Source organism: Balaenoptera borealis, assembly GCF_965194805.1.
Source record: "Balaenoptera borealis genome assembly, chromosome: 4".
Lineage (NCBI taxonomy): Eukaryota > Metazoa > Chordata > Mammalia > Artiodactyla > Balaenopteridae > Balaenoptera > Balaenoptera borealis.
The window spans coordinates 18,939,665-18,953,568 of record NC_138861.1 but is presented as its reverse complement, the minus strand read 5'-3'; the positions used below and the strand labels follow the sequence as shown (position 1 = coordinate 18,953,568).

The 13,904-nt window shown below is 45.5% G+C and overlaps 1 protein-coding gene across 8 annotated transcripts in view; it reads left to right on the top strand.

Moving 5' to 3' along the window:
* TSPAN5 (tetraspanin 5) overlaps positions 1–13,904 on the top strand; it is a 169,932-nt gene that overhangs the window by 147,417 nt on the left and 8,611 nt on the right. For 7 of the 8 annotated variants that reach the window (XM_082391768.1, XM_082391771.1, XM_082391775.1 and 4 more), the window contains 2 exons: positions 8,842–8,988; positions 13,029–13,199. In XM_082391768.1, the coding sequence (XP_082247894.1) occupies positions 8,842–8,988; positions 13,029–13,199 (318 nt within the window). Of the gene's footprint in view, positions 1–2,681; positions 2,817–8,841; positions 8,989–13,028; positions 13,200–13,904 lie in introns of those variants that run through there. The other variant, XM_082391770.1, reaches the window with a different exon arrangement.

The following is a 13,904-nucleotide window of genomic DNA, read 5'->3' as shown; positions in this document are numbered from 1 at the left end:
CTTCTCGGGTCTCTTCTCACCCCAAACTGCCTGTCCTGTGCTGCCCTCATGTTTTCTCCTGGGCACGCTCGTCTGGGGGTGAGGCCAGTCCCAGCGGGACAGCCCTTGTCTGCCCTGGAGCTCTCCTCACCCCCAGATTTCCAGGGCAGGGGTCAGACCTCAAGCCACAGCCTCCTTCCTGGGCAGACTCAGGCCCTGATTGTGGCGTCTCAGAGCTTCCTCAGGGGTCCCCTTGAAACTTCCTTACTAGGTTTTGGATAAAAAGAAACCTGCTCGCCTACCCAGGAAGGAGAGTCGCACAGCACAGCAACTGCTTTCTCCAGAGAAATCTCAATTCCCTCACCCACTTTTTATCCACTTGGTTTCACTGAGATGTGCAAGAGAAGGAAGTCTTTGCCTCTGTGTGTGTGTGTGTGTGTGTGTGTGTGTGTAGGGGGAGGTCGTCTCCTACTCACGTTGGTTTTCAGATTGTTATCAGTAAAGTCTGAGGTATGACTACATTCAGACATCGCATTTCATATTTTTCCTAACATTTTAGAAACAAGTGTATGATGTTACATTGGAAACAAGAATCGGCCTGCCCACTGCTGGTCGCTCTCTTCAGACAGTAGAGCATCGTGGTTAAAACACCGCTCTGGGGTCGGGTGGCAGGGCTCAAAGCCCCTGCTCTGCCACTTTCTCACCTGGGTCACCTGGCAAGTTACTCCATCTCTGGGTCTGTGTCCTGCCGTGGTTAGTAGCCGTACCTGGAAGGTTTACTGTGAGGGGGAAATAATCCAGGTAGCCCCGTGCCTGGCAGAGTCCGTGCTCAGTAGGGGAGCTCTTAACGTGGCTTTTGTCCCAGCGTTCAGCATCTCTCGCCTACGTCACCAAGGAACCTAGCGGCTCCTTAGCTGCTAGCAGCTGTAGCAGGTGTAAGTTTCCTTAGCACCTACCTGCTGCCCAAGGAGTAAGCTTTCTAAATGCATAAATCACCCTCCTCTGCGCAAAAGGTCTTCAGATTCAAACCCTGCCGCGCTCCACCAACCTCTGTCTCCTCTCACCACTTGTCATACTCACGGGTAGACCTCTCGGTGGGCCCGGTCCTGCAGCTTTGTCCCTCTACTTGCTGACATGACCTTCTGCCCCTCCTGTCTACACCCCCATAACACACACTGCTAATACCTCTGCCCAGCGCACTCCTGCTAACTTGTCTTCCCTCTTGACTAACTCCTGATGGTGTCACCATACGTTTACTCTGAATACCCATGACCAGCACAGCACCTGGCACCTCTCAGGTGATTCCTGTTTGCTCAGGAACTGAATGAGTTGTGTATCTCTGAAGCCCTAGAATACAGTGATCACCTGCCACTAGGCTAGACTTGATTTTTTTTTGTTTTTTTGCTTTAGTTGCAGGGCCACCGTGATCAGAGCCTCTATTACATATTTCCGTTTAAACTTTTTACTCAGGAATACTCCTGGGTGTGTCTCTCATCTTCTGAATGTGCAAATGAAATATCTGGAGAGTGGCTAGGAACATGCTGGATTTCTGAAAAGCGACACTTTTGCAAGTGGCTGTTTCCTTGTTCAGAGAGGCAGTCGCTCCCACCACGGTGGTGATGGTGGTTTCCCGGCCTGAGAGTGGTACCAGCAAGGGGGCTTGGTGCAGCTGTCCTCCCCAGTGGCTGCTTGATCGCAGGAGTTTATGGAGCCCTGAGATATGACTACCCCTCCTCTTCTTCCTCACCACAAAAGCAGGTCACGGCTGTTTTTTATCTGCAAGAAGGGATTACTTGAATCTCACCGATGACCTTTTCTGACAAGGAAAAAATGGAAAACCACACATCTTGAAAGCGTCCGGTCTTTCTTTAACCTTACATCTCTTCTCCAGGCCACGAGTTATGCTGCCCCTATGCCCTCACATCTCCCTGAACTTCTCAGGTCCCAGCGAGCTCCCGTTCCTCCGCGTCCTCTCTCTGGATCCTGCAGGAATTCCTTAGATACATGGGTGTTTTGGAGTTTGCAGTGTGGCTTTGCCCTGTAACATTCCTTGAGGATCTCCGATGAATTGTTAAGGGGCACGTTTCCCTGTGCCCCTGTGTCCCAGCTTGGACTTCCTGTGGACATTGTTTCAAAACCCATCGCCAGCTCTCCAGGGCCACCCTCTCTGAGTAGCTCATTTTCTTGAAAATGTCCTATCTTGTCATCCTTTCTCAGGTAGAGAAATGCTTCTCCCCCTCTTACTCTAGGAGTGTTGCCAGTTTCACCCAGTGGTAGTTTAGGGAGGGTGGGTGAATCAGGGCCCAGGCTCATAAATCTCCAAAGGGTCCATCTGGCCTGGCTTTGGGTGCACATTCCATTTGCCTGTCTCTCTGTTTCTTATCCAGCAGTTGGAAGGAATGCGCCTGTATATGCCAAAGCAGAAGAGTCCCAGACCTTAGGGGCTTATTAATGCTATTTTTGCATTTCTTTGCTGAGTTGAGAGAGAAGAGACTGAAGCTTGCCAGGTGGCACACAGAGGCTGCTCTGTGCTGGTGGGGAAAACCACAGACACTCCTGAGGTTTATTGGTTTGAAACCCTTCTGGAGTTTTGCTTGCGTTTTCATTTCTGCATGTGTGTAAAAACCTCTTCCAAGAAGAAATAGTGACACTCAGAATATAGTCCTTTATCGCCGAACCCTGGGGAGGGGCTGCTTAAATTCCAGAGATTGCTGAATGAACGAGGGGTGCTGATGAGGAGATGGAGGATGGAGGGTGGAGTCGTATCCTTACGGAGACTGACCATGTTCATCAGACCATGGAAGGACGAGATCTCGAAGGGAATGGGACATGGTTTAGTAACTGGAATGTCATTCAGGAGCCATGAATCTTCAGCGACCAGAGCACCCAGTCGGCTTCTTGGCAGCAGTGGGACCCCTGGCCGGGTTCAGTGTGCAGCACCCCGGCCACGTGGCTGTCGACTGCTGGATGTGCTGCCCGCTGCTGGCTGGCTTCTCACTGCTCTCTTCTCCACTGCACCGCTTCCGCGTACTCTCCGCTTCCACCCCCTCATGGCCTCTGCCTCCTCCTGGCGTTTGCTTACTCGTGGCCTCTCCCTTCTGCCTTTACTCTGAATGCCTTTTAGGTGACTTCCAAGTTCTCAAGAAAGAAGATTGATTGGCACGTCGGTTCCTGCCACCTCCTTTAGACATGATCATCCAGTGTGGCCACGGAGTTTCTTAGAAGGGGGTCAGGCAGGGCAAGTGCCAAAGCAAAATAGATTCCCCTCCAAAGCCGTTGGGTTAGAAGCCCCTCCAGTGTGCTTCTATAGCATCTGATGTCTTCCTCTTGGTCCAGTGTAGTAGTGATGATAATGGCAATGCTGATAAACTTTGACTGAATTCTCGTTATGTGCCGAAGACTTAGCATAGTGTTTGGATTTAACTTACATTATTTCCTACATCCTCATGGTAACCTTATGATGTAGGCTACCATTTCATAGATGTGGAAATTGAGGCTTAGGCAGGTTTGGTAGCTTAACCAAGATCACACAGGTAATAGGTAGTGGAACTGAGATTCAACACAAGGTAGTCTGTCTTGCGATGTCCCGTCTGTCTGTCTGCCCTACATCTAGCCCTTGTCCAGGCTGCCCTTTTTCTGGATTCCAGGGGAAATCGCAGGTGAGCCAGGTGGCTTGAGTACAGGATGACTTGTGCCAGGAGGAGGCCGACCCTGGACTGCTCTCTGCCACACCCTAGTGCAGACTTGTCTAAGTAGCTGGAATTTCAGAGTCTCCCTTGTATGGTGACAGATACACATCAGTACATTTTTTGTTTGTTGGCTTTCTAAACTTCTGTTATAATGATATTGCCTCAGCCGTGTTCCATTAACGTGTCTTAGTTCTTCTTAGACACATCTTGGTCTGCTTGCTAAGTTCTGAGAGATACTGTCTAGTACCTAGGGGTTAATGGAAATCTCCTATTTTCCTTGGCAGTCATCTCTTAAAGGCTCCAGATTGATACGCCAAAAGCTAGTTGTCTAACAGCCAATTTGTGGAATGGCTAATTTGCTGAAAATATTTGTTTTAACTTTTTAAATTGACTGCTCTTCATTTTGTCTTTATAGCAGCACTTGGTTACGGTCAATTTGGTTTTGCCTCTGCTGCAGCAACAGCTGTAGACTTGGAGGAGATGAGTGAGGGTCACAAGAGTACAGGTACAGGTGTATACAGTATGAACATGAAGAATTCTTATGGGTATTCATTTATACTAGTTTTTCTTAATGTAATCTTAATGTATTAACAAAGGATATGTGTATGAGAAATCCTCCTTATATTCTTGACTCTATAGTATTCGAATATATTCTTCTTGTGCCCTGCAATCTTGGTCTCTGGCTCTCTCTCTCTTATTCTGACTCATTCCTTTTCTGTCTTTGCTGCTCCTGTTCAGAATTCCACCTTCACGTCAACCATAACAAATGGCTAAAGGAATAAGTCCATGTGGACAGCTGTTCCGTTCCTCATCCATTTATCCTTGTTCCGGTTAGATTCAGCTTCATAGGATGCTATTTTCTGACCTTACACACAAAGGCCAGTACCCTTGACGTCTTTAACTCCCAGAGCGTTGCTGCAGGATCCAGGCAGGAGGACTTATTACTGGGGTGCAAATTCAGGCTCTGTGTGTGCTCTTCTCACATCAGCAGCAGCTCTGGGTACAAAGGAGAGTAGCCAGATAACGTTTTGTATTGGTTTATTTTTTTCAATAAGTTTGAGTTCTAAAAAGTTGTTATTTAAACCCAAGGACTTACCATTCAAGTCAACGTGGAGACCTGGAGCTGAAATCATGTACGTATTGTCGGTGACATAGACAAAACCTAAAAGTTCCTTCCAGAACTGATTGTTTCATTAATGATGCTGAATTGATAGTGAGTCAACGTGAAGGAGATTATTTACACTGGCTCAGTTGCTGTGTTGACTGGAAATATCAGCCATCTGAGTAAAGGTATCATTAAATCCAACACTTCCCTCTATACTCCCCACTCCGCCCCGTCTGCTTCCCACCCCCGACCCAATACTTTTCTCCAGTGTAGACTGTGAGCTTTAGTTTTGGTCGTGTGTGTGCTCGCACACACATACATGCAACACTAAAGCACAGTTTATTCGAAGCTGTCGTGTTGTGTGGGACTCCTCAGGTGCAAATTCAGATCCAGATACAACCACTTTATGCGATCGAGGGGTCTAAGGATCCTGAGTGACTCGCAGAACTCATGGTCAGGCCAGAGATTATAATACTGTCAGGATTTTCTTTCCCTACCCTTGTTCTTTGTTTCTCGCTACAGACTGACTTTCTCCACAAGGTGAAAAACACACTGCACGTGGCTCCAGAGTTGGGCCTTTTACAGCTTCAGCCACTAGAGACAGATGCTTATTCCAAATCCTGGTGTCTGAGTCAGGGAATTTCTGGCTTTCCGACTCCTACCAGGGCGGTGGGGTCATGTGAGAACTGACAGCGCTGGGGAGCTCATGGAGTGGGTTGGGGGAGAAGGAATCCTTACGAGAAGAGGGACGTGCTCTTCCCCGAAGGAGAGGGTGGTGCCCACAGGTGCCCAGCAGACAAGGTGTCTGCTGCTGGTGTGCTTGCACATTCCTGAGGATTTACCACGAATCTGAATGTCTATTTTAAATCACTTGGCAGACTTAACTGTAATCTTGGATTTTTTTTTTCTTCCGGCTTCTTGTCAACTACAAGCTTTAATTATAATTATTCTTCAGTTGGCATGTCCTAGCGCTTCTTACTCATTTGTCAAATTGAGCTTAACACAGTTAAAACGTCCAGTGAAAGACTGCATCTTTGAGACAACAGAAGGCTGAACTGTCAACTGCCTGTCATTTTTGTCCCCAGTCATTGTTGCCAGGATTATGTTCAGCTCCTCTCTGGTTTCTCTGTGTAGTTAGAAACAGTAAGACTACTCTTCAGTGAGTATTTGGAGACGTTGCACAGGTGAAAGAGTAGGTCTTTTTTCCATCCCCATCCAGGTTAGCCATCCTAATCCTCAGGAAAAGGAAACTGGGCCTTGACTGCCGTCCTTTGTGTTTTAAGATTCCAGTTAGTTTCCGACTGATAACTACCTGGAATCCATTAAAAATAAAGTTTTTGGTTGTCTTTTCTGTCCTCTGCAGAATATTATTTCCTACAAGCTCTCAGTATCTGTCTCCAGCCCTGTCTTTTGCCAGAATGTGGGATTAAATGAGTAGAATCTGCAGTCCAGCTCAGCCCCCAGATGATTGTCGTTTCCATGGAAGCAGTTGAAGGCCTCTCAATTAAAACTGCCCCTGCAGGCTGGGGAGGCTAAAAGTATGAAAATGAGTTTGAGAAGCCGAATTCTCATCCTCCAAATTAAACCCAGAGAGGACAGTGCTCCAGGAATCCACTGACAGTTGGGACCATACTTCTTTTGCCTTTTGGGGAGGGAGGGTCTCGGTATTTCAGGCACAGGTGTGTGTTGGTTGGCTTGCTTTGCTGAATTCCTCAGATAACTGTCCTGTTATCCATGGAGCTCTTTGTGTACAGCCATGGATCATGGAAGAGTGTTTGGGAACAATCTGATTTTTGCTCAGACTTTGGTGTGAATCACAAATAAAAAGGCCATTAAAAATGGATGAAATCATAGAATGGTCTTAAAAAACTGGAAGGAACCTAAAGGACAGTAAGTGCCAAATTCCCCTCCACTTTGAGAATCCCTCCTGGAGCACTGCTGAGGGAGGTTCAGTGCTTCGGCTCCCGCCAGGGGAAGCCCATGTTTCTCAGGCCGCCTTCTCTGCCCCATTGCTGGAGACCTGCTGGTATTAGAAAGGCCTCTTTATGCTAGAACTGACATCTCCTTCTGTCCCTTCCAGCTCTGCTGCCTCTTTTTGGTGCCAAGTAAATTGAGTCTACTTCTTCTTCCATAATTATGTTGACTTTTTTAAGTTTAAGAATGTTATCACATACCCTCAAAGTCCTCTCCTCCCGCTGGCCGAGCAGGTCCAAAACATTAAGACCTTAAATATTACCACCTATGTTTAAAGGCATTCTGAGGGGAGAAGTTGATTTCCTTCCAATTCTGGACCCTCACCACTGTCGCGTAGATTTTGTTTGACTTCTGGCAATTTTTCTTTGTCTCAGCATCATTTGGGTAGGTGGAGAATTGGTTACAGTATTTCTGGGTTTTCCTTTTTCCCCCTGGAGTATTCATAGTTCAGAGCTTGGAAATCTAAGAAACACAAGGTTAGATCAAACCATTGATCTGTGCAGTTTCACGAAGGGTGTGTTTGCCTCGTATGATGTCACCCCAGACATTAGTGAATACACCCTACATTCCTAAGTGTTTAATAATCTCTCAGCCCTTCCTTCATCTCTGACTTTATTTAACTCCGGCCTTTTCCATAAGGTTAAAGTTGTGCATTTTAGGAGTCCTTTGCGCCTCATACGTGTTCTATTATTAGTATCCTATTATTGTCTTTAAAGTGATTCCTGCCCACCCTGCGCCCGCCCCCGCGAGAAATGCCCCCTAAAACCTTAAAATGGGTTAAAACATAGAAACCCTAAACTCAGGTGTTGATTAGTGCTGACTGAAAAGTGCTGGGAAGCAAGTACATAGCTTCCACTTGGTAGAGAAAGATTATTGAAGTAGACATTCTGTTCTGATTCTAAAAAATCAATAGCTGTGTGACCTTCAGCAAATCACCAAACTTCTCTGGGCTCCATTTTCCTCAAGGATAAAATGAGATGAGTATTCCTGTTTTTCCAGGTTGTTGGGAATGCTTTGAAAACAAATTGTTTAATATTAAGACTTTACAGCAAACTATACCGTGGTACTCTGGGGGTATTTTGAGAGCTCAAAACAAATTTAATAAGATAAGAAAATAAAATACTGATGATATCGGGTATTTAAGACTCACATACCTCCACAGTTTCAAAATAGCAGTAGCTGGCCTTTGTAAGAATGAATAGTAAATATATACCTTCCATCGTAGAGGAAAAAATCTCATAAAATTTCTAACTTAGGTTCTGGGTGGTATTTGATGTGGTATCACACTTAAGGGAGAAAAAATTTCAGTAAAGAAATGGCATTGTTTGTGGAGAAATGAAATTACTCTGGGTTCTTTTGGCAGGAGAACAAACGGGTTGCAAGCCAGGGAGTAACCTTTGATTTATAAGTCATTTAAATGAGGCTAAGGAAATACCCTAATAACTCAATGTGGGACAGCCATCAGCACAAACCACCCAAGCGGGCTTTGGGGATCTGAGCCTGGTAGGGTCTCCCAGGGAGCTCAGGGGTGGACCTGAGGTGAGTTTTTCCCTGGAAAACGTTTAGGGGCTTGTGGCTGGGACTGGCTGCCCTGTTAGCTTTAAGATTCCAGCTTTACCCTATTTCCTGAGAAGTGCCAGTGGTTTGAAGCTGGCCCTTGTCTGGCATCTGCATGCCCTGGGGATGTAAGGATGGCACCTCTTGGGTGTTGAGAGGTGTCTTTCTTACACACCTGATTTTCACTCAGACCACTTATATTTGGAGACATAGAAAGCAAAGTAACACCCACGTCTTCTCCATACAGGGTCTGCTCATGGTTTCTAGGGGTCATGTCTTTGCTTTATGTAGTTTTACCAAAAATATGAACCCATCTAGACCTTGGAAAGTAGTTTTTCTTTTCTATTGTTTTATCTATCTACCTATCTATCTATCTATCTTTCTGTCTTGTGGTGTTTCTTGATGTGACGTGACAGTCAGATACCTCTCAAGTTTTTCTTGGGGTGGGGTGGGGAAAGACAGTGGCAATCATCTGTTCATGATGGAAAACTGACCCCGCCTCCTGGCACCCTGTTGTGTGTTCTTTTCCGCTTCCAGGGAGTTCTGTCCAACATCTCTTCCATCACCGATCTTGGCGGCTTTGACCCAGTTTGGCTCTTCCTCGTGGTAGGAGGAGTGATGTTCATTCTGGGATTTGCTGGGTGCATTGGAGCTCTACGGGAAAACACTTTCCTTCTCAAGTTTGTAAGTACCGCACTCTGCTCTCAGGTTGAGAGCCAAACTCTCATCTCACATCGAAAGGACACCCTGCCTACCAGCAAGAGTGAGCCGTACCGAAGGCACTGGCAAGAATGTGGCCTGGGTAATGCTTTTCTTTTAGGAGAGCTCTCTAGATACCCACCCTCCATCCTCCTCTGCCCCTACCTCCTTAATAATATCAGCAGCGGCCCCTCCCCATGCCATCCATGGAGGTTTTGTACATGGATATCATGAGGTTGCGTTCCAATCCCTAAAATCGCTTTAGGACTAAGGTAGGTCTATCTAGGTACCTAGTTTTCTTCTTTTGAATGATTTTTTGCCCCCTCTTTTAAGCACATAGTCAATAGAAAGCTGTTTAGGTAGTTGGTTTAGAGAAACCAGACCTAAGCACAGTGTCTCTGACACGTCCAGATTAAGTCTGTTAAGCAGTAGGTTCTGGTGAATAAAGAGAAACAGTAAATGCATATCTCCTGTGTTCTCTGCCAGCGCAAAGGCCTCCTTTGTGTGACCAGCATAATTTTTAGATCCCTTGCGGGGTATTTAGTGTGATCATTGTTAGCATGAATATTTTTGGAGGAGGAGTTTAACCAGGGGGTAGATAAGTATTAAAAGTCGAGAATGGAAAGTAAAAGCCTTTTCCTTTGGAGATTCCTTCCTCAGGAGATCAAAATGGCGTGTGTTTACCTGTGCATGTTTGAAATCAGTTTGGTAGGTGTAGCCAGTGGTCAGCTTCAGCTGAGTGTGCCTGTCTATCTCGAGCCTGGCATTCTGGTGAGCGTCTGTCTCACAGCCAGTGTACGACAGCCTCCGCTCCCCTCTCCAAGAACAGAAAAATGATTTTTCAAAACCCCACCATCCTGTGGTGAGGGAAGATGGTGGGACTTTGGAAGAACAGCTTTAGCGTTATATCCCCTGTTCCTAGGGTCATTCTCTACCTCGGCTGACACATCATCATCTAACGACATTTTCATTTAAAACAAGAGCATTGACCAGAGCTAGTCCCAACAGCCATGCCCTATGTGATTCCCTTCCCCCGCACTTCTGCCACATCTCCTCCGGCATCTTTTCTTGAATTGCCCTAAGAAGAGCAGACTTGCTGTCCCCTCGCTGTCCCCCTGGGCTAGCTCATTTTGCATTTGGGCGGCTCTGCCTCAGACAAGGTTCTGGAGGCTGTTCTGAAAGTTCATATGACTCATGCTAACAGGGAAAACCAAGGGATGCTTGGTCCTGTGTACAATTTAATGAGCAGTTGGTTCTCTGTTCTTTATACATAGGTCTGTGTTGAGAATAGTCTTCCAAGACTCCATTTGTCTTACACACACACACACACACACACACACACACACACACCAATTACTTCATTCCTCACCTAGTCTTGACCTCTGGAGCCCTCGGGAGAGCTTTGTCCCTGATTGTGACCTACCAACCTGCCAGTCTTCTTGGTGTGAGATACTTCTAAATGCTTGAGCTCACCTCACTCAGCTTTTCTGTAGCCTCATTGGGCCACAGATCATACTTACTACTGGCCACTATTTTATCAGTGTTAGTCTCCTTGCTCCCCTTTAATGTGACTTACTTGCATATAGTTCAGTTTATAAGGGTAGCCTGTTTAATATAGTTGATGATTTTTGTAGTTGAAGATACCAGAGTTAACTGAACAGGCAGAAATACATACATTTCTCTAGATTGGCATCTTAATTTATAAAGTCCCGCATTGGAAATGAAGAGAACTGTGTTGTTTCTTGGCTTTTTTAAGTGTTGGAGAATATTTTAAATGCCCTCTCTCTCCATTTAGTACAAACGATCAAAACTGGCCTAGAATATGCTTTGAGCAGGAGCTATGAAAAAAGTAGGAAGTAAATGTCAACGTGGCTCCAAACAGCTTCAAACATCTGATGTCATAAGGCTAAGAGAACTGCTGAGGGGAAAATCCAGGAGCTGAGAAAATGGAGCTTCCTGACTGACTGAGGCCCTTGGATGAAGCCTGTGAGTCAGTCTCTGCACCTTTAGAAATGGCGGAAATTAGCTCATAGGACCCGAAGGATGCTGATTTCTGCCAAATATTTGATAAGAATTTAATTTAGACTCAATTTCTGATACATATATTATGTAACATTATGAGAAAACTTACCAGGGTGACTGGGCCTCACCTTGATAGAGGTGAGAACAAAAATCTAATTAAAACCTTTGCATGACCTCTGTTTTGCTATTTGGCGTGTGTGCGCCTTTGAACTAGCTATGATTCTCTCATTTCTATAGTCTGATAACTGTCGTATTTACATGTGTAGAGTGGTACCTGATAAAGGAGGGAGTCGTTTTATGTGGTGGGGTAGGCATTGTGTGAAAGTGATAGGATTTTTTTTCTTTCCTTTTTTCTAGATTGAGGAAAGCTCACTTTGAAATTATGGGTACTGCTGATGATTGTTAAGAACTGTTTAGATTCTATTTCTAAAGTGAACTCATCAAGGACAGATGACCAGAAGCTCTATGGAACCTGAGGGGCTGAGCTGGAGCATCTAGAATTGGGACCTAGACCTTGGGGTCCTAGACTTTGGCAGGCACTTCTTTCTTCCTTCCACCCCTCCCCTCATGCCCATCCTCCCAGAATGGCACTTGGCACCCTGGATAAACACTGCCAGATATACTGATATCTAATGTGGAAAGAGCTGACCCCACGGTCCTTTCCTACCCTCACATAAGACTGTGGGCTCTTTGGAGGCAGAGCTGTGGTCCTACTTATCCTTGCTTCTGCAAAGGCCACCTAGGCCCGAGCCTGATCTCTTGTGGGCCATTCAGTAGGTGTTTGCTGAGTGAATAAACCTTTTTTGTCTTTTATTTTCATAAGTAGCTGTAACTTCCTTTGCACCCGTCGCCAATGTATTTTCCTCTTGGTTGGCTGCTTGCTGTCTGCTCGCTGAATGTAGGCACAGCAGACAGTAGCCCCTGTACCTCCTCAGCCTCTCCCTGTGTGGCAGGAGCCCTCAGGAGCTCGGCTGAGCAGGTGGCCCCAGTGCCACCCTTTCTGCCCTTGTCCACAGGAGTTTGCCCGCAGTTTACCCTCTGGTCCTTCACACCCTCATTTCTCGTAAATGGCTTGAGCAAAATAGTTTGAAAAGGGTGAGAACATGGGGGTGGGAGGAAGTGGAAAGAACCATGGGTGTGAGCGGGACGTTGATATGACTAAGATGAGACACTTCTGGGTCTTGTAGATGAAAGGGAAATTTCTCCAGATTTATGGGCAATTACCTTGTAACCCATGGTCTCCAGCATTCCTTTTAAATTCTTGTTGTCTGAGTCAACCGGAAGTCTTCCTCTGGCTGCGCGTTGATGCTATTTAAAATATTCTGAGCCTGGTGCTTCACAAAGGAAAGCTGGCACAGCTTGCTGTCCCAAGAAAGCCCTCAACCCAGTGGTTTCATTTTGTTTTCATCATGGGAAATTACTTTCATGTCACAGCTGCCCCCTCCTCCCCACCCAGTTCCTTTTTGACCTCTTCACCTAAAATGAACCCATCTGCTGGTTTACCCCATGTAGCAGGTGCAAAGGGGAAGTAACACAGTATCTGAATCCGGAAAAGGAAAATATTGCATACAGAATCAAGGCCACAGTAACAAATGACAGGCGATCTTAAAATACTGGGCTAATTTATCTTTCAACGTTACAAAAGCTTACTAGAGGTAGGAGCAGGTCGTTGTTCAAGCGTCTGACAAATGCATTAATCAGGAGAAATTCATTAGGCCTTAATGTGGGTCTAATGAGGAATTCCTATTATCCATGTCTGCTTTGTTGGTTAATTACCAACTGGAACACCAGAGCCCCTAAAATGTGATTATGAAGTGATTTTTAAAAATCCTTTCTTGGAGTGTAATATTCTATTAATGAATCTTAAGAAACTGAAGGTTATCTGCTTTGGACATGGGTAACAACCCAATGGTATTATAAACCTTTTTAGAAGGAAGCATTTGACTATATAGGATCAAAATAGCCCTTATAACTGTTCTCTGTATATGTGTCTTTTGTTTTAGTTTTCTGTATTCCTGGGAATTATTTTCTTCCTGGAGCTCACTGCCGGGGTTCTGGCATTTGTTTTCAAAGACTGGATCAAAGACCAGCTGTATTTCTTTATAAACAACAACATCAGAGCGTACAGGGATGACATTGATTTGCAAAACCTCATAGACTTCACCCAGGAATATGTAAGTTTAAATTTGGTTTATTTTCAAGTTGAAAGCCTTCTCGGAAGGATGACCCCAATGAAAACTCCTCCTGGCTTCTGCATCTGCCAGCTGGAACCTACCTCTGACTTTTCTGCATGGGTTTTTGTCTGTTTGCTTGTGTATTTATAATTTTCTGACTTGTTCTAGGGCATACACGATATGTACCCTAATGGGAAATGTCTTATTTTCACTTACCTCAATTTCTGCTAAGAACAAGGAAGAAAACTCTTAGGCAAAGAGGTTAGAGTCAAAGGTGCCCATTCCTATCGACATTTGAAGACTATTGTTTTGCTATAGGTTTAGCCCTGTTCTTTGGTGTTCGATGTGGGTTCTTTCCTATTCTTGGCCCCCTTTTTGATCACTCTCCGCACTTCATAGCTCATAATAATATACTCAGTCAATAGAATGTTTTCCACAAAGTTCCTAGAATTGTGCCTATCCAAATATTATTATAGCACCTGCAGCTAAAACTGAAAGTCAAGCCTTGGTAGCTCCTCACAAGTGAAGAACCTGTGGAGGAGAGCCACCCGACTCAGGTTTCTCAGCATCACTACGTGACAGCCTCTGCGATGCAGACGAAGGAGCGGGTGCCCTGTTGCACTCACAGCGCAGAATGGTGTAAACAAGGGTTCGGAAGACACAGCTCGTGCCAGAATCTGATTAGCTAAGTGACCTTGGGCTAGT